Below are 22,252 nucleotides of genomic sequence, written 5' to 3' on the forward strand. Positions count from 1 at the left end.
GTTGCAAAAGCTGTAGTTGGCTGGATGCTTCCTCGTGAATAAAAAAGGAGACCACCTCAACTATGTTGAGATGCGCTTTACTGGCCTTCTTCTTCATACGTGTGTGCTACTCTTCCTCGAGTTTGTGTACCACCTCCGTGGTGTAGTGGTTAGAGCGTCTGCCCGAGAGCGGAAGGTCGCGGGTTCGATCCCCGACCGCGTCATACCAAAATACGTTACAATGTGGTACTTGTTGGTTCCTGTCTGGCGCTCGGCATTAATGGATACAACAAGGACTGGTCGGCGCGGAGTCAGTATAATGTGTCTGAGTGGTGTATTCATGCTTCACTGCGGCATGGTATCTTAGTGGGCTAGCACTATAAACTCAGCTTCAGTCTGGGCTAGTATAAGCAGCCGCACATACACATACACAAGCATGCACGTCGTCATATGAGAGAAATATTCTCAAGCACGACGTTAAACCCAATTTCACCTCACCTCCTCATGGTTGTTGGTTCTGGGACCGTCATGCTTAAAGAAGTTCCACATGTCCGGTGGGTATTGTCCGTTCATCCAGGTGGACACGAAGTACTTGTGGAACTCCACAACACCGTCTACAGATGGAGCCTGTTTCAGAATGTGTGACAACACGTGTCTGACCTGGGAGACTGGGATAAAGGGAAGGGCTAACATCATCCTGAACCAGTGCCTGACTTTGGGATCTGCTGCATAGTCTGTAGCTAATTTTACATTCTGTAACTTTCTGTACAAGCACTGTGCATAATGAAAATAACACCCCTTAATCACTACACCCCTAAATACAGAAACACAAGCTTTCATCAAACATAGTTCCAAGTCCTGCATCACACGGGATGGACTCCGAAGGTAGCCTAGAGCTGAAGCCTTGTCCAACAGCATATTGTAGAATCTTGTGTATGTTTCAGCAGTCTTGTTCAGGAGGAAACCAAACACAAGTGGTACCATCACTCCAGGAACGAACGCGTGAATGGTGACGAGCTGGTGAGGTTTCGAATGTTCCATCTACATGCCAAGTGTTTCCTTCTCACAACCATCAGCTGCTTAATGAACATTTCCTCCTGATCAGTGATCCATGATTCTCTATTATCTCCATAAGTACCGGTAGTCACCTATTCACAACGAACACCTACCCTAACGAGCAGTTAATCCAGTTACAGGGGAGTGAGTACAGCCAGGCGAGGAGCTCGAGGTACCAATTTGTGACTTGTAACAACAGAGGGCTGGGGGGACGGGGGCTTCAGGAACGACACACAGTTACACTTACGATCGCTTTGTGAAATGGGTGCTTGGGCTTCTTCTAAGGAGCGACTTCAGTGGGTATCTTCCCATTATGACTACTCCCAAGTCATACTAGGAGTAGTCATAATGGGAATGAACCCTCGAGTGGTAAAATTATTTGATGATGGAAGTCCTTACTGCAGTCGCATTAATAACACTTTGACACCATGGTATTTATACATACATTTCAAACACAATTTTTGCTGACTTTTCCTATACCGCCATGTAACGATGTGCTGATGTAAACTTTTCGAGTCCCGTCCTGGAATTCGAACCACGGAATTAATTAATAGATTTTTGTTTTGCCAATAATTAGGTTACAGTTTATACAGGGGTGTGTGAATGAAACAATGCAACTGTAGAGGCAAATACGCTGGAGAGGTTTTGGGCCTCATGACCACTAGAAAAAAAGGAACGCAAGACAGCTCTGTGAAAAAGTCTGACATGAATTCATGAAATCTGCCCGTCGGAGCATCTCAACAAAACCATATTTCATAGCCACAACCAAGATTCTCCTAATCAACATCAATCATTAGGAAGAAACCAAGGTATCTACCTTCCCAGTGTGTACTCCTCTGTGCTGTTATGACATCATCTGTCACGATACACCTGTTCATTACCTCATTGATTGGGCCTCAACAGCCAACTCGTGAAGATCCGGTTAGAATTGATCTTCAGTAACCCCACGCTGGTCGTAAAAGGCGACTAACTGGTTTGGGTGGTCAGGCTCGTTGACTTGGTTTTGACACATGTCATCGTATCCCAATTGCGTAGATCGATGCTCATGCTGTTGATCACTGAATTGTCTGGTCCAGATCCGATTATTCACAGACTGCCGCCATATAGCTGGAATATTGCTGAGGCAAATCAAACAACTGATCTACAGTAGTGGTGTTGATGATGATGATTTGGAGATTTTACTGGCACTTTCTGACATAATAGTACGTATTACATACCCTGAACACAGTGACTTGGACTTTGTATTGTCTTTGTACGTTATTCACATCTCATTGGCTTGGATATTGTATTGTCTTTGTACGTTATTCCTTTCTCATTGGCTTGATCATTGCATTGTCGTTGTACGTTATTCATCTCACTGGCTTGATCATTCGAATTGTCGTTGTACATTATTCGCATCTCATTGGCTTGATCATTGTATTGTCGTTGTACGTTATTCACATCTCACTGGCTTGATCATTGCATTGTCGTACGGTATTCACATCTCACTGGCTTGATCATTGTATTGTCTTTGTACGTTATTCCTTTCTCATTGGCTTGATCATTGTATTGTCGTTGTACGTTATTCACATCTCACTGGCTTGATCATTGCATTGTCGTACGGTATTCACATCTCACTGGCTTGATCACTGTATTGTCTTTGTACGTTATTCACATCTCATTGGCTTGCTCATTGTATTGTCTTTGTACATTGTCTTTGTACGATATTCACTTCTCATTGGTCGATCATTGTATTGTCTTTGTACGTTATTACATCTCATTGGCTCGATCATTGTATTGTCTTTGTACGTTATTCACATCTCATTGGCTTGGTCATTGTATTGTCTTTGTACGTTACTCACATCTCATTGGCTCGATCATTGTATTGTCTTTGTACGTTATTCACATCTCATTGGCTCGATCATTGTATTGTCTTTGTACGTTATTCACATCTCATTGGCTTGGTCATTGTATTGTCTTTGTACGTTACTCACATCTCATTGGCTCGATCATTGTATTGTCTTTGTACGTTATTCACATCTCATTGGCTCGATCATTGTATTGTCTTTGTACGTTATTCACATCTCATTGGCGTGGCCATTGTATTGTCTTTGTACGTTACTCACATCTCATTGGCGTGGCCATTGTATTGTCTTTGTACGTTATTCACATCTCATTGGCTTGATCATTGTATTGTCTTTGTACGTTATTCACATCTCATTGGCGTGGCCATTGTATTGTCTTTGTACGTTATTCACATCTCATTGGCTCGATCATTGTATTGTCTTTGTACGTTATTCACATCTCATTGGCTCGATCATTGTGTTGTCTTTGTACGTTATTCACATCTCATTGGCTCGATCATTGTATTGTCTTTGTACGTTACTCACATCTCATTGGCGTGGCCATTGTATTGTCTTTGTACGTTATTCACATCTCATTGGCTCGATCATTGTATTGTCTTTGTACGTTATTCACATCTCATTGGCTCGATCATTGTATTGTCTTTGTACGTTACTCACATCTCATTGGCGTGACCATTGTATTGTCTTTGTACGTTATTCACATCTCATTGGCTCGATCATTGTATTGTCTTTGTACGTTATTCACATCTCATTGGCTCGATCATTGTATTGTCTTTGTACGTTACTCACATCTCATTGGCGTGGCCATTGTATTGTCTTTGTACGTTATTCACATCTCATTGGCTGTGTTACTGCATTGTCGTTGTACACTTTCCTGGTCATGGTATTCCTATCTCTGTACATTTATCCCACGCGCTGTTGTGTAAACCAGGCATCATGTATACACGTACTCAACATTCATTTGATGAAGGAGCAAGAAGTAGCTCTGAAAAGTCGTGACAAAGAATGTAAGAAATTGTTGTCCATATCAAAAGTTGTACTCATTTCGGAAATACTGAAAAGGAACACTCAACCTATTTCTCAAAAGACTTTAATGAAAAGCAGCAGTAATCTTGTTTTTTGTACTTGTACCTGAAAAGAAATAACCCCCGAATCAGAAATACAAATTCAAAGTAAATGGCCCTCCGCCCTAAGCTTGAGCTGGTTTTGACCCTATTGTCAGTAATGGTGTAAAATACATTTTACAAATTTGTCTTGTTGATGATAGTGTGTAACCAAATTACATGGAAAATAAAACATGATTAAAGTAGTTGAATCATAACACTGAAACAGATGTACTGTAAGAGTGGGGATGGAATGTTACCAGAAGGTAATATGACAGAAAATACGTAACACTGCATACACACACTCACACACTCACACACACCTCCCCCCCCACACACCACTGTTTACAGACCGCCGCCATATAGCTTGAATATTGCTGAGTGCAGCGTAAAACTAAACTCAATCACTCCATCCACACACAAGCACGCGCTCGCACACACACATAGAGACACACAGACCTCATCCAGTCCGCTGCTTCGATGTATAGCAGTCACTTGTGTCACCTATTAAAGGTCACATGCAACCAAAAAAATCAAACATAATTAAAACACAATTATCACTTATTCGTGACATATAATATACATTGCTGGTTATGAAAAAACATATAAACAAAATTATAAGCGTACAATCGCAAATCAAAAGTGCAAAATTGTGTACTTCGGTTTACTTCCCAAGAAACGAAGCAGCCGGGATACCGAACCCAGTCAGAGCGGGTGGGTGTGCACTCAAGTGTAACGGCTGGTTCATTTGCATATGCCCTCACGGCTTATTGTGTGTGTATATGTAGAGATGTTGGGTTTTGTAAATACATGCTCATTTTTTGTGTATAACATTTTGCAATCAACAGACATCATAACATGTCATGTGTTCAACTATCACACCTGCCTGTCTGTGTAATTACATAATGTGACAGAGACCGAACTCGGGCCATAAATCAATGCATTTTGTTTATGGTGTATAGCCTGATTGGTGTTAAGTTCAAATTGCATGTGGTCAGTGATAGCAGATGTGTATTGAATATTGTCATTAGCAGACAGGCAGGCAGACACACAGATGTCAATAAAACAAAACATTGAGTTTTGTCTGTGACAACGACATATCTATATCACAGTTAGAAATTCTGTCAACGCTAAATAATGACGTTGCTTTTAAGTATCGAACTGAGAAAGTGACTCGGTAAGAAGAACGTGTGGTGAAATTATATAAACAGTTAATTTACTGTCATAACATATAAAAAGCTCGCGCCTGTGAGATATCAACAAAACATTAGAAAAATAGCTCACACCAAAGCCTTCACCGAGTATTCACCGGACAACCCGCTTCCAAGTTGCGCGAACCTATTTCACTGCGCACGTGCTATGAGCGCAGCCCAGCTGTTGAAACCCGTTTTCCCCAGAAAAGTCTGGGGAAAATTAGCGAAACGTTTGAACTCCGATTCCGCGCGTTTTTTTTTTCATCGCGTTATTTTTCAACTTTATAAGTTGAATTTGCATTTTTGACGATTTGTTTCGGTATGTCCATACCGAAAGGTATCAGAATCTGCAAAGTTGTGTTTTACGTTGCATGTGACCTTTAATACATTGAGATCCGCATACACAAGTCAAAAAGTCTCGTTTCCTGCTGACTGGGTTCAGTTCCTATTGCGCAACTCAGCACAATAACCAGTCCAGAATTTTTAAGAACAACCCATTCAACTGGATACATAAATGTTAATCTTTAATATTTGATACATCTAATCACTTTTATATTGCAACACTGCGCTCCTTCTAATCCTTGCAAACATTTCGTGCAGCGTGCTCTGTCGTACAGCGTGCTCTGACAAACGGAAATCTGGAAATCGTTGAAATCTCAAAACGAGTCTCGGCCGCTAGAAATGTTTGACGGTCTGGTACGAATTTAATATTATATCGATCACCTTGTACGTTACAAAAATACACTGAATAAGCGCAAAGTACACATAACAGTGTGTAACTGGTGTAACTAGTGAGCCAGATGAATTGTGAATCATTTTACTACCTCTTCAAACGGAGGCAGTCTGTGAAGTCTTAGTTAACGCAGGGATACTCTACAACAGGGATAGGTCACTCGCTTGCTTTCTTTACCATTTGTACTAATTAACGTGTGCCTCGTCATGCTCCAACGCACACAGTGACTTGGTTCGGTCCCAGCGCAACTTCGGCTGCGTTTAACAGTACTTCAGCCAGTGTATTGTATAGGTTGGAATTTTACAATGAATGAATGAATGAATTAAGAGCAAGAATTTTATGTGAATGAAGGAAAGAAATTAAGAAAAAGAACAAAAGAAAAAGAACATATGTGAATGAATGAAAGAATAAATGATACACCACGGCCATCCCTCCCCAAACATGTTAAAGAACGCAAAACTATTGGTAGAACACATGTTAACATCAGCTGTCCTTTTTATAAAAATCTACTTTGAGACATTTTTTACATTAGTAACTAATTCAGATATCTTATTGCATGTGTGGAATGACATGGGCATTGACAGAATGTTAACTGACACTGTCACAGACCCCCCAAGAACAGAAAGTTTAGAACTATCACAACGCCTTGCAAACACCTTTCCAGTTTTGTCAAATACTAAGATCAACAAGAAAGAAAGAAGTTTTAGAACTATAACACTCAAGCATCACAAGCACCAATGGCGTATCAGAACAGATCGGCGATATGTCATATTTTTCACACACCTCAAATACACACTAACAAAAAAAATATAAAAAAAATATCACTATTACTTGCAAAAAACTTTCACCTGATGGTATATTCCCCTCATAAAAATTAAAGGTGTATGTGAAAGATGTTTTAGAACACTAACTAGAAACACTCAAACAACGCCCTGTAGTATTTCAATGGCAGATCGGCGATATGTCATATTTTTCACACACCTCAAATACACACTAACAATTTTTTTTAAATTATAAAACTATCACTATTACTTGCAAACACCTTTCACCTGATGGTATATTCCCCTCATAAAAATTGAAGGTGTATGTGAAAGATGTTTTTGAACACTAACTAGAAACACTCAAACAACGCCCTGTAGTATTTCAATGGCAGATCGGCGATATGTCATATTTTTCACACACCTCAAATACACCCTAACAAAAAATTTTTAGGTATGAAAATATCACTATTACTTGCAAACACCTTTTAACAAAAGGTATATTTCCCTTCTAAAAATTAAACGAATATGTGAAAGAAGTTTTTAGCGATATAAGTTAGTCTTTCTTCGCTGTGTACTGAGAATTGAAGCCAGTGAGCTACAACATGCCCACTTGAAACTTTACTACAAAGCTACTGTACTTATACTGACACTAATAACAAGTATTTGACTTAAAATGAAGTGACAGAATAGGTAACTTATCTTCTACATGTAGGTTTTCAGTTGTCACAACACTCAGCGTATGTAATCAGCTGTTGAAAATAAACCGGGCTCAATCTTAAAAACTACGCTGTCGCCATATTGGCTGCACTGGTCACGTGACGAGCCGAGGCATAGCTTAGGAGCTTTCCGAGGAGTGACCACTCCCCCTTATAGAGTCTCCCTGGTTAACGTCATGGGGCGGTGGGGTAGCTTAATGGTTAAAGCGTTGGCTCGTCACGCCGAATACCCGGGTTCGAATCCCCACATGGGCACAATGTGTGAAGCCCATTTCTAGTGTCCCCCGCCGTGATGTTGCTGGAATATTGCTAAAAGCGGCGTAAAACCAAACTCAGTCAGTCAGTCAGTCAGTTAAGGTCATGCTGCTTACACCTTGCCATCAAATATAGAAATACGATTATATTAAAGTTTAAAATTAAATTTCATTTGTAAATACCACTTTCTTATGACACAAACAATTGGAATTTAGTGTAACCATAGGATAGTGTATCTTTTCACTTTCACACGAGAACATTCGGATCGGCTGAAAAGTAGGTCATTGTCTGATTGGTTAATGAGATTCATGTTTCGATTTGTTCACTGTCATGTTTTTCATTTCTGAATCCAGATGTAAAACTTCACTAAAGGTGCTATATTACAAATCTCACTCACTCACTACACGAGGCTGACGGATGTAGTTCTCATGTGGTCACTGCGTTTTGTTGTGATTGATGCTCTGCAACAAACTTTTCCTCGCCATCTTCGTCAGCGGGGACACTCAAATTGGACCTTTGCTTCGTAACCATAGTTTTGACCACAACATCAAGTACGAAGCAACAGACGAAACACACAACAACCTCGGCGAAGGTTACATAAACATACCACTTCGGGGAGACCTCCTGCATCAGATACCCCACCAACAAGGGGTTAACAATCCCCGCAGCGTTCGTCGCAAGCATCATGATACCAGCGACCATCCCCGTCACTGGCATGATGTCGGTCTCCACACGGATAAACCCTGTTGGAAAGAACACAGCCGCTCCTATAGATGTGGCAATGATACAGATCCACACCCAGGTATCACTTTGAGCAGCAACTCCGACCCAAAGTCCACTTACTGATAGCGTTAACAAGCAGTTACAGAGAAACATTAGTTTCAATGGGGATATGTATTTGATGACGAACACTCCTCCGAGGCGGGAGGCGGCAAAAACCGCCCAAAACACTGCGGCAAGGTATGAAGATGTTTCTTTACTCCAGCCTCTGTCTTGGACACAGAATGCCATCATGTAGCCAGAAATCGTAAGCCCGGACGCGCAGTGGAAGAAATATATTACGGATACAATCACAAGAACTATGACTTTCGTCCTCGGTTGAAGTTCGCGGATCTCTCGATGGTCTTCCTTAACGACGGCACACTTGGGTTTCTTGCGATTTACACAACCCTCTAAACCCATGAGCAGAGCCGAAAAAAGGAATAAAAGTCCCGCGATACAGTATGCATATTGTATCTGACTCTTCGGATGGTTGTCGTAAACTGGGATCGTAGAGTTGTCCTTCACGGCAGCATAAGGTGTGAGATCAGCCGTATTGTTGGGGAGAAGTCTGGTGAGATCGACGTGTTGTGATGACTGGTGTGTGGAGTTGTCTCCCCCTAGTTCTGCAAGAAATGGCTCCGCGATTAGTGGCGATAGGATGGTTCCAAGTGCGTAGGAGAAGTGGAGAAACTGAAGAAACATCTTGCCGTCCTTGCCCCACGTGTTTAGAAGGTCTGCGTGTGTACCTGGAATAGATACGGGACATGACATAGATTGTACTCTGCTACTGGCAAATAGGTGACATGCATAGTTTAACTAACTGTAGTTCACGATATTTCGACACAACTATGTGTATTGTTTTATTTGCGTGTTTATTAGCAATTTTTAAGGACATGAGGGCAGTCAGTAACAATTCGAATCTGGACCAGGCAATCCAGTGGTTGATATCACGACCATCGTTCCACTCATCCCATCACCCTAACCCACACACCAACCCCCTTTCTTAATTAATCACTTCACCAACCCACCCAAACACTTGCCATCAGTACTACTAAAGCTAACTGTGAAGGTCCGGGTTAGAATTGGTAATCAGCAACCCACGCATGTCGCACGAGGCGACTAACGGGATCTGCTGGTCAGGCTCGCTGACTTGGTTCACACATGTCATCGAATCCCATTTGCATGAAGAAAGCTCATGATGTTTATCACTGGATTGTCTGGTCCGGACTCGATTATTTACAGACCGCAGCAACATAGCTGGATTATTGCTGAGTTCGGCGTTACAAAACAACAAACAAACAAACAAACAACGCCAACAAACCAAAGGGGGCATACGTTCTTTTGATGAACTAATAAATTATAATTTATCCATTGGAACAAAATTGGATCGAAAACAATAAATTTCAGAATACTGGTTAAAGAGATCGCTCGTCATTTTGCACACATTCATAATCCTAGGATGCTACTGAAAACAAACTCTCTCACTCATTCACCTATGGTCGACACTGAAATGTGTGCCAGAATGTTATTGTATAATCGTGTATACATATACAATATGGTTAGGTGCACCTAACTTAGCCCAATGCTCTTGAGGCAAACCTGGCATGACTAAGACTCTAGGATTTGCTTCCCTTCTTTACTTACCTGCTTTTTTCAGCCTACATAAAATAGGTATAGCTGTGTATTAAGTAAACAAGTGAGTGTCCGTTCATGACACGACAACTGATATGAGATAGTGCGAGAGTGTTTCACGCAGCGTTGTAAACGGAAGAGACAAACGCCGCAACTTGCTGGGCACGTGTTTGTCTAAGCAAGTACGCTCACAGACAGTTGCCGATGTATCGTAGGCTGCGATTGGACGGCATAAATGCTTTGTTCCTTGTATGGATGGAAAAAAACAGGTGCGACTGACTGAAGTATTCTTCCTATTGTCGGAAACTTTCCTGTTCTATTTTCACATCTGGTATTGAGATCGATATGCGTGTATCGTGACACATCAATGCATTCCATATATCAGAAGAAACAAAATATTGTATATTTCATATTTGCCGGTACTAGAGAAGGTAAAATATATAATAATATTTGTATGTAGCTTTAATACAGCAATTGGCGTACAAACATGCAAATTACGCGCACAGTTATTGATGATTTTTTTGGGAGAAGCGTGTACAGTGTGAATGAACCCCCCCCACCCCCACCCCATAATTTATGTACAGAGTAATGGCCCCTGCACAAACCCTAGTACGTGCGTACAAAATTGATGACCCCCACCTCCCCAGATCAAACTGATTGACCCACCCCGTAAAATCATCATCACAGTACCACCCCCCATCCCCATTACGTCCGTGTTTGATTTCATATTGTTTATAATTGCTGCTACTCTATTATTATAATAAGGTCGTTTATTGCGGAGAGTTATTCTTTATATTTATATGTTCTTATATCTCAGGGGCGGTGAGGTAGCCTAGTGGTTAATGCGTTGGCTCGTCACGCTGAAGACCCAGGTTCGATTCCCCACATGGGAGCAACGTGTGAAGCCCATTTCTGGTGTCCCCCGCCGTGATATTGCTGGAATATTGCTAAATGCGGCGTAAAACTAAACTCGCTCACTCGCTCTTATCTCTCAGATATCTACCAGATTCTACATTATCCAAATGGTTTGTTTCCCAAAGTTATGTCTTGATTGGTACGATAAAGGTTTTTTGAAGTCAAAACTATTTCCATAATTTATGAAGTATATAGTTGTTACCTACCTGTATCAAATGCCAGATTAAACACATAGTTGATAAAGAAGATGAATATTGTCAGATGGTAGTTGCTGGACCAGGGGATAGCTGCTAAAGTCACAGCGCCACCTATATTAGAAGCAGCTAGAAGAAAAAGTCTGTGATTGGTCAGCTTGTCAAACAGGAATCCCATGACCACTGAACCCACCAGGCCGCCGACGGACATAGCGGTGTAGAAGACGGAAGCCTGTTCTATATTGGTTCCTGTTATCAGGGCCAGGTCCAGGAATGCTGGATAATGGATTGTATCACAGACACCCTGAAAAAAAACATGTGGAAAAATGTATATGTGTCTATTTAACACCGTTTTGAGTTAGAATACCAGGTGTCAGTTATACGACCGAGGAAAGTCTGGTGTTTTAGGAGGGTTTAAACATTTACTGTTTTTGTGAAACTCAGGAGTATGGTTTATCGAAGACACTACAGATTATAATAAAAACATATATACAAAGGAACCCAACTAAAGTCTACGAGTCAACTTTTAATTTCTTTGATCTACATGTCTTCTGCGTATGGTGTAAAACACAAAATAAATATCATGAAAAGCCTTGCATGAGAATTAACACCCTCGCGAAGTCTGCACACACTGAGGGACGCAACACTGTACAGCGATTTGAAAGTCTCTAGGCCACCCGTTCCCAAAATATATCTAAAACAAATACTTAAAACATCCATTGTTACCGGGGATTCAGAAAGAAATCTTCAAGGTATCTGTTTGTTTCCCAGGTATAAAATAATTTTCGCTTGTATATTAATGTTGGAGGTTATGCTAGTTGAATGGGCTGTCTAGTTACAAACGAAGGCATTTTATCTATTCGCTCTTTAGGGGCAGTAGGGTATCCTAGTGGCTAAAGCGTTCGCTCATCATGCCGAAGACCCGTGTTCGATTCGACACGTGTGTACAATGTGCGAAGCCCATTTCTGGTGTCCCCCGCCGTGAGATTGCTAGAATATTACTGAACACGGTGTAAACCATAGCTCACTCACTCTCTCACTCACTATTTGCTCTTTAGAGTTGGGAATGAATAACTTATAGACATTAATATTTACGATTTTGCTTCCGAAACAAAGTACATTCGTTTGTCAGAGCATTAGCTTACAAAGATGGGTAGTAACAATTTACTACATTGATTAGCGAGATCACGACCTCAACAAGTACCCAGAGTTGACCTCATAAAAGCATTAATTACCATAATTGACAATTAATGTTTAAGGTATTTAAACAAAACTCATCTTCAATGTTTTCTCTCCATATAGAATCTCTGTTAATAGTACTGACTGTCTCGGAAAGGGCAAGTAAACTAGTGAGTGAGTTTAGTTTTACGCCGCAATCAGCAATATTCCAGCTATATGGCGGCGGTCTGTAAATAATCGAGTCTGGACCAGACAAGCCAGTGATCAACAGCATGAGCATCGATCTGCGCAAATGGGAACCGATGACATGTGTCAACCAAGCCAGCGAGCCTGACCACCCGATCCCTTTAATCGCCTCTTACGACAAGCCTGGGTTACTGAAGGTTCATTCTAACCCGGACCTTCACCGGTGGCAGGTAAACTAAACAAAAACACTGTTGATTTTAGTCCTTTTTCAGCATTTAGGATTACTGATGCCTAACAGCATAATATTCAAAAACAGAAGTACCGTGTACAAGACGATACAAATTTATAATTTAAGGGGTCAACAAAGCAAGGAAATGCAAAAACGGGGTTTAAATGACTCCCCGGAGTTAGTCACCTCGAAAACATTAAATCTGATCATGCATCGCCTCGCTAAAAACATGAAAGCCTTGTCTTGCCTTGTAAGATGAACGTTTTGGCTGAACGTGTGATTTGAACAGTTCCATATAGGCATGTTATGATTATGTTTCTATCAAAAAGTTACTAAATGTGTCTGGGAAAAATAGAGTCACTCATCCGAAGGGGCCAGACCCCTGAAGATCTAGGTTAGAATTGCGTAGATCGATGCTCATGCTATTGATCACTGGATTGTCTGGTCCTGACTCAATTATTTACAGACCGCTGCTATATGGCTGGAATACTGCTGAGTGGGGCGTTACACAACGAACAAACCAACAAAATCAACAAACCAAATTAGTCATATGTTTTTTGCTGAACTGATATACATTATCATTAAAAAATCAAATTTCATTACCATCACCAAAATTGCGTAATATATTTTCTGACCCTCGCTGATTGCCTCTGACAATCCATCCCTGAAGTATATTACCACTCCCTCAGAACGGAGTTTACTTTGGATCATCTGTTTAAAGGGGGAGGACTATTGTTTTTAAATTAGGACTAATATAGTGACAACGGCCACCATCTTACCAGAACGGCAAACGACAGGAACAACACAATAGTGTGTAGGAACTTCCGTCTGTACCCAGAATGCTTCAGTTTCTGCCGGAAGCTTGCACGTTGGTCCTCCTCTTCAAAGTTGTCTTCTTCTGCCATGGTTCCAATAATCAATTCAACTGTCCCACGGCTCAGTCTGACGTATAAATGGGGTCAACCAATATGTGCCAACATTAATAACATTCCATGTTATCTAGCTCCACCTTCGTGCGATGCACCTGTAACACAAGCGTACTTATTATACCAAGCCATGTATATCTCCGTATTTTTCTGTGGCACTCATTGCTCAAGCCTTGCCTCTACAGTGAACCCATGCATATGTAGGCTGGAGCGGAGGCATATGCGCCTCGTCGATACACAGTCACGTTCTAGGTCACTCCGACCCGATACTGTTATGTAGGTTACCAGGTCACGTGACTGCAATCCTCCATCTGGAGGTCGTCCTCCGCCACCCTCACCGTCAGCGGTGAATGAAGGCCCCTCGTTAACATTCTGACCCTGCCATTATCTCCAACGTCCAATCCAAGGAGCCTTAGCATGACATTGTGATACGTTGCACTACAAAGCTCAGCTACGGGAGGGTGTGCCTCCTGTCTCCACGTGTATGTCATTATGCGATCGTACAACAGCTGCAATATCGATGGGACTGGATCTAAGTCGTGCGGAACAGTTGTACTACTCTCAAAATGGCTTGTTCTTTCATGCAAATCGCCGAAGAGAATTCACAAAGCCGATACAAATGGCAAGGTCAGTCAACCATTGAAAGAAGCCCACTGCCTCTGAACCCAGGAGTCGTGTCAATGACCGGGTCCAAATGCGCATAATCCTCCCAATACGATTTCATAACAACGATCTGTTACGATGAAACTTATGGGTGGGTGGGTGAGTGAATTAAAATTTAACGTCACATCGGCAGTATTTCAGCCTTTTAGCGGCAAGACCAAGTTTACACATATATGGGAACAAATAAAAAGATTTAAAAAAAAGAAAAAAAAAATAGAAAAAAAGTTTACACATATATTCAATCCATTATTTACACAAAGTCACACTCAATGCCAGTTTTCTCAAATACACATTTTAACAGCACAATATTATCTATTTACAATTATAAACACTGGCTATAACAATACTATTTACAATTCAAAAAATTGGTTGAACATTAATATTTACAATCTGGAACACGGGCAAAACACCGAAAACGAGCAACGCGTAATGCACATATATTTTCAGATAAGATCAAGTTCCTTCAAATACTCAGATAATAGACGACATCTAAACAGATTTTTCAGGTTTACTGCTTGATCTTGTGAATCCCGTGTAATTGGTATGAAACTACAAGCCAGTGATCAATAATAAACCCAGCTAGTTACCCACTTCTTTCACCCTACATAACACACACATATCATGTATGAACGTGTATCGTTCAAATATCTGAGCGTCCGCGTTGTGTTTTACGCCGATTTTAGCAATATTCCAGCAATATCACGGCGGGGGACACCAGAAATAGGCTTCACACAATGTGCCCGTGTGGGGAATCGAACGCAGGCCTTTGGCGTGACGAACGAACGCTTTAACCACCAGGCTACCCCACCGACCCGGTTGGGTAGTATCCCCTGGGGTAAGTTTCACGCATACCTGTACACTGTAGAGACACATGCAGCACGTTGCTGAACCCCTGACTGCCTAAACAAGTACACACATAGGCAGTGGCCGATGTAACGTAGACTGTGATTGGATGGCACAAATCACAAGCTGCTCTGGTCCTGGCCTGGCATGTATTGAAAACCAGCAGTGGCCAAAACAATACCCAGCTGAATGCATCCAATTGCGCCGAAAACCATTCACTCACTTATCGCCTGATAAAGTAGTGAGTGAGTACATATGGCTTAACGCCGCTTTTGGCAATACTCAAGCAATGTCACGGTTGGAGACACCAGAAATAGGCTTGTACCCATGTGGACAATCTAACGCGGATAATCCTAAAACGCTTTAACCACTACGCTACCCCACCGCAACCCTGGAAAAGTAATACTAAATGAAAACATACGCGCGCGTTGTGAAAGAGTAAGTTGAGTTTAAGGCAGGTTTGAACAGTATTATAGTTAAATCATGTACCAACTTAACGTGATGTAGTGAGTGAGAGAGTTAGAATTTAAAGTCACATCTGCAATATTTCAGTCATATCGTGACTATGGGTGTTGTGTATCAAAAAGAAACTCAGGCAATATAAATATCTGTCATCGAAGTACAGTAAAATATCTAGATTATCACAGGTGTAAACTTAAAACTAGCATGTAATCATAAAACAATATTTCTACAGAACAATATAATATACAGATGGGCTTTAGATCACCAAAACCTGAAGGCAGATCACCATACTAAGGACCAAAGGGACTTACAGTACTTTGGCTACCTGCATGAACCCTAGTTGGATTTACACCATCCCTTCAGCCGCTGATACCAGTTTAATGAGGCGAGACAATATATCATGAGTGAGTGAGTGAGTGAGTGAGTGAGTGAGTGAGTTAAAGTTTATAGTCATAGTGGCAATATTTCAGCCATATCGTGACTTAAAATAGTTATAAACTCATCAAAACCTGTGTTACATTCACAAACACACACACACACATACACACACACTTAAAGAGTTGTTGATCTAATACAATTTCAGCATTTCAAGTTGTGTTTCTACATCAATTCTTTCACAAACAATTTAATGTAATATATATCAGAATTCAAAATCATTGAAAAAAACTCTTAAGTCTGCTGTCTAAATTGTATCTTATCTTTGTTCTCTTTCTTAACAAAGCTGAGACATCATTCATAGTTGTGAATAAATGGTGTTATTTGTCAACAACTAAAACATATTTCAATTACTTGAAGGCAAGTGTTGTACAGTTCACAGAGTTTGAAACATGTTCACACTGTTTCACTTCTACACCAACGCCTTTGTTCATGTAACAGATACAAATTCCTATAAGGCTCAATTTATAAAATAAATTTCAGAAGGTTTCCAAAGAGACTCCCTTCCTATTCCTAATGCAAAACTCTTTACAACTTTAAGTAGTACTTAAGTAGTATCGGGATATATCGTCTCTTGTGGCGAGTCCCCAGTTTGGTGATCTACCTTCAGTTGTTGGCGATCTATAGCCAGTTTTTATATTGTATTGTCCAAATAGTGCTATTAGTATTAATTTTCCACACTAGTTTTAGTTGTAATTGTGATATTCTAGTTGTTTTACTGTCCTTCGTCGACAGGTTTTTATAATATACATCTATTCCATTTCAATGTCACATATGTTCTCGTCACGATATGGCTGAAATATTGCCGAAGTGACGTTAAATAATAACTCACTCACTCACTCTTGTGGTGATACATCGATGTATCATGGACCCTCGCGATATAAATATCCTGATGTATAACCTAAATGTATTTGTATTGATGCATTCGTATCGCATAGCTGACTATGCAAACATCGATACAATAGATGAATTGTTACACAACTACTTGGAATGGCCTCTTTTTTATTCGGAATTCATATACTGTCCCATACGGACGTTTTCTCAAATTTCAGTTACCCGACGGAATATACTGTACACCTATTTTGATTCCATCTTTGGGGTAGACTATAGAAAACTCTAGTGACTGCATAAAGTTAGATAACTAAGCAGTTTCTGTAATTATTGAAAGCTTAATACCTGACATTATTGTGTCCTCCCATTTGTGAGAACTCCCAGTTGTGAGACACATTAATTAATGGTTCAGTGCACACAGTTGGTGCTTCCCCATCCCTACGATGAAAGTGGGAACAGCCCTGTTGCTGAAGAGTACCCGCAGGAGGCATAGTTCATTAATGAGTTAATCAACACAGAAGACATTGTTCGTTGAAGAGCATTTATTGTTTTCAATAGATACTGAAATACTGACAATGATTATCGTGAACTGGTGATATATTTTACTTGTTGAAGGCCTGCCAAATTGGTGATCGGTAAGAGCAGTCAAAGGTTAATAAATACATTTGGATTAATTATAGTTACAACAGTTATTGCTAGATTTTTCAAACACGTAAATCTGAGTAGGTAAATTAATTTCTCTTTCAAATGATCACGAAGTTACCTACACAAAGTGTTTATTTTTTAAAGCCATTTACCTGAATAGGTTAATTTCTTTATCTTTTAGAGTTTCATTAAGTTACCTCCACAAGATTCAGTTAAATAGCTAATCCAAAATTAGCTGGGGTTAATCCATTCTATCAGATAGGGGAGTAAGGTGTGTTTTCTTTGCTAATTACCTACTCCACTGTCTCACAACTGGCAGTTCTCACAAATGGGAGTAAACCGACATTATATATGTTGCTCATGCGTTTTTAATTTATGCTTTTTGCTGTCTGATTTGTCATACATTGTATAATAACGTTAATCATTTTGGCATCCCAATATCATGCAATATAATGTTAACTTATTAATCTATCAAAGTACCGAAACGTATTATCTGTACGCTTTACTGTTATTGGGTGAAACTGTTAAATGTACCTCCGAACAAAATTTCCAGAAAATAATAGAAACTGAAAATTGCTAAATAAATGGAAAACTAAACTGGGTAAAGATTGCAATCAGTTATTATTTACATACCTGGTTTAAATTATCAGTGTGCAGATCATGTCACAAACATAAAGACTGAAGGATGGGTGTGGAAAGAGTGGGGGAAAACACGCGCAGAGTCTCTGAGTCAAGTGAGTATATCCTTCAAAAACATCATATGTACATTTAACAATCACTTATCATTAAGTGCAACCAAAGCATTACAAAAACGCTATATATCCAGACAGCATAACATCACCTTTGGCCGGAGTTCCAAATATTTGATACCGAAAGCCTGTCAGTTAACTCAAAGGAAATAACCCTTGTGTTTTACAATGATCTTAATCATAGTCACAATGAAGTATAGGTTGCCATGTGTTTTCCAATATGATTAAGTCAGTGAAATGCTAATATTTACCAAACAAAATTCTAAAGGAGCCTTTCTTCAAGCAGTGACTTAAAGCCATACTTAGCTAGACTTGCTTAGATTATAGACTTCATATAAGGCATCATAGGTATTTCACAAACATGGCACAGGACCCTTAGCCTCATTAGCGTATTGCCTCACCACTTGCGAATTAAGCGTTGGCAGATGTAAATGTTACTGAAGATGTTGGTCCCCGCTAGCCATGGGTGTTTGGTATGTTTACTCTGTAACGCGAACCCTGCAGTGAGTTTTCCTGCAGATTACAACAAACGCTGAATATCTAGATATGCTTCATTGAGAGCGTAAGCATTACAGTAAGGGCTGGAAGGAAGGGGAAATAATATCGTTCTTGGACTATGATACGGCAGAGGCCATATAACAGACTATTATATGGTCTCTGGATACAGATTGGGACAAGATATGGAAAACAAAATATTTTGACAACAGGCCATTGTTTTGGTCTTTTGATTGTAAATATGATTCAAATAGCTTAACCTAGATTTAGATATCCTTCGAATGTACATTTGGTTGAAATTGGAAAGTATACATTTATAAGAACGAATGTTTACTTATAATTCAAAAGTATAACAGCACGAGTATCCATTTTGTCTTTTGTCTTCTACCCATCCCTACATACGCTCAATCACATGTGTCTCCAGGCCACGGAGCATCAGTGGTTTAGGGGCCCGTATTGCAATTCTCGTGCGTTTCCATGTGTTGTTGACGCGGCATGTACGCCTTGTAACATCATTATTTAATTATGATTCACAAACACATGCTCATGATATAGTTGGAATCGTGCCACGGATTAGCAGATATTTATCATGAAGGTTTTTTATGTAGGTAGCTTGAAACTCGCTTTTACAAAGGCATATAGATTCGATCACATTAATATTCGTTTTACAGCTTCTTTTCTCTGAACATGCTCACGTCAAAACTGATTTAAATTCTGATCGCAGATAACAGAATAAGACAATAAATAGTATGCCAAATTATCGTTACCATGACAACCCTGTGATATTTCACCTTATGTAAGAGAGTAATAAATACGATGCTAGGTATGGCAGTGTATGTCGTAAATTTCATTACGTTGCTGCAGTGCTACCCATAATCACTGGGTACTAGTATCTATGCAATTATATGCGTGATGGAGGAGAACATGCGTCGCTACTTTTCTCAATAATCTGAATACATGTATGTAGCGTGAAACCGGCAGATACCTATAGAAGAAAGTGTTTGCCCTACCTGCAACAACCATGTCCCGTGTGAATCGGATATAATGTGGGAATGAATGACATGTACTTTCATCTGGGCCCGTTTATGACGATACATATTGAGATCTTTCACAATAATCTCACTGGCTATCAGATTGAGGGTACTTTTCAAACATAACCGGTATTTCTATTATTGTATTTATACAGCAACATTCTTCGAACTTTCTCCATATACGTCTGCCAGATACATCGCACACTACCCCTTTCTCTCTTGATCTTCTCAAACGACTGTTGCAAGTTCGAAGAATCCTGGTCAAATTACTTGTCTTAAGAGTATTCCCTACAAATCTGTAACATACACATTGTACCCTAAATGGGTAGAGCTTCCGTTCGGGGCAATATCAGAAGGACAGCGATACCATTATCTCCAGTGTTGTAGAAAGCACTCCACTTACTTAGGAAAACAATAACCCACTGAGATATTGCATTCTTGTTGGAATCAATATTTTCGGCACCTGTCAGATCTGAACTTGAACATGCGGGTCTGCGTCTATGTCAGGCTAAAGGTCTGCAAGATGAATAGCAACACTGGGGTTTAATAGTCATAGGCCTACTTCAAACAACGGAATATATATCTTGTGAGAAGGACTTCTCCGACAGGGAAAATTACAGCAGTGCAACATCACATTTACTGGTGTGACATTTGCTTTCGGAATCTGGATTTATGGATCGTCAATTTAAACAGGACAATCAAGACGAATTTCACAAAAGGCACGGAGGTCCAACATGCCTATGGTATACTCAGAGGACGCACCCGCCTGTGCTATCCGGTCATAATCGCTACACGATAAAAACTATTTTTCATTTCATGTCTCACAGAATATATAATTTGATATGGCAATGTTTGTTATCGTATACGTTTGTGTTAATGATACAAATGTGGACAACTTTAAGTTCATGTATGGCGTTATTACAGCAAAGGCTGAGCGGATGGAGAAATAACATGGTTCAGGTACTGTGATACTATTAAGAAAGGTCACATGCAGTGCAAAAATATTCCAATTATGTACTGCCAAAAACTATTTTACAGCACTGATGCGCGATTGGTTCATGTAGCGTATTTGGCCGCGCTCCAAGAGAGATAAAGTGCTATTCTGTTGGGACAGCTAGGGACACTTGCAAGGACAAAGGGCAGCTCATCACCCCTTTGTTCACCACTCACGAGATTTGCCAACACCGCAGACAAAGCGTAACTGATACTGGTAGCAAGAGCGAGTGCAGCTTAATAAGCCATGTTAGCTTGCGTAATATTGCTTTCTTAGTCAGGCTCTTTTGATGATAAGAATAATGAGGTCACGTGAACGGTAATTTCAAACGTACTAAAATGTGCGAAAATGAAATTACATGAACAAAGTAATTCACGTGATGGAAACAAATGATTATCTTGCTTGAGCACAGGTAACATGAAGGTGTATGAACCGTTCATATACATACCCTTGAAATCCGGTATGATAAATATCTAAGGTGTGTAAACATTTGCAAATTTGAAAATTTACATGTGTTTCTCCACCTACGTAAATTTACATGTTTCCAACCTGAGTAAACTTAGAACGAAATCGGAAATTTCAGCACCCATTGAAATTCAAAGAAATGCATCGGAAATACTGTATGATCATGTATTTACTGGGGTATCTGTTTTGCAATTCGTGTTTGGAAATACTTGACAATCCGGTCATGGTACTTGTGCATACGAAAATGTACGCTGAGCATATGTTTCAAAGGTATAGATTCATATGAAATATATGCCCGAAGTTAGGAAATATCTGAAAACATACGTAAGTCCGGTCATGGCATGTATTTCCTACTGTATTTACGTTTATTTCAATGGTTTGCTATCCGGCTTTTGGTCCTGTGTATGGTGATCCACCTTCACTTGATGGCGATTGGCCCATTTTTAAACTGCATTGTCCTGAATAGTATAATTATTTTGAAGTGAGATGCTATATTTAAAACTATAATTTGGTGTTTTAATTCCCACAGATGATACAATCGAACTTTATTTATTATCATTCCTTCACTTGTTTAGTAACGGTATGACTGAAGTATCACCGATTTGTCGATAGATATTAACTAACTCACCAAAGTGTATGTTTCAGTGTATGTTACCAAGTATTTTGTACAATATGACGCTTCCATGTAACAGACCAGTGAATATCCGGTTTAGAATTGATCTTCACCAATCCCTGCTTGTCGTAAGAGGCAACTAACGGGATCGGGTGGTCAGGCTCACTGACTTGGTTGACACACGTCATCGTAGATCGATGCTGATGCTGTTGATCACTGGATTGTCTGGTCCAGACTCGATTATTTACAGACCGCAGCCATACAGCTGGAATATTGCCGGCGTTAAACATAAAACAATCAATCAATCAATCCATGTAACAGTGTATGGTCGACAGTATTCAGGTTCATTACAAAGAATGTTGC

The 22,252-nt window shown here is 40.1% G+C and overlaps 1 protein-coding gene across 1 annotated transcript; it reads right to left on the minus strand.

The window, feature by feature from the left end:
* Positions 1–7,898: 7,898 nt before the first annotated feature.
* On the minus strand, positions 7,899–14,132 carry LOC124281183 (sodium-dependent glucose transporter 1A-like). The gene is made up of 3 exons (XM_046717213.1): positions 13,517–14,132; positions 11,156–11,447; positions 7,899–9,148 (listed from the first exon to the last, which is right to left on the minus strand). Exons 1-3 carry the CDS (start codon positions 13,640–13,642, stop codon positions 8,067–8,069), a joined length of 1,500 nt encoding a protein of 499 aa, XP_046573169.1. The 5' UTR covers positions 13,643–14,132; the 3' UTR covers positions 7,899–8,066.
* Between the last annotated feature and the right edge of the window lie 8,120 nt (positions 14,133–22,252).

This window comes from Haliotis rubra, unplaced genomic scaffold (genome assembly GCF_003918875.1).
Source record: "Haliotis rubra isolate DU_JTF1 unplaced genomic scaffold, ASM391887v1 Scf28, whole genome shotgun sequence".
NCBI classification, from domain to species: domain Eukaryota; kingdom Metazoa; phylum Mollusca; class Gastropoda; order Lepetellida; family Haliotidae; genus Haliotis; species Haliotis rubra.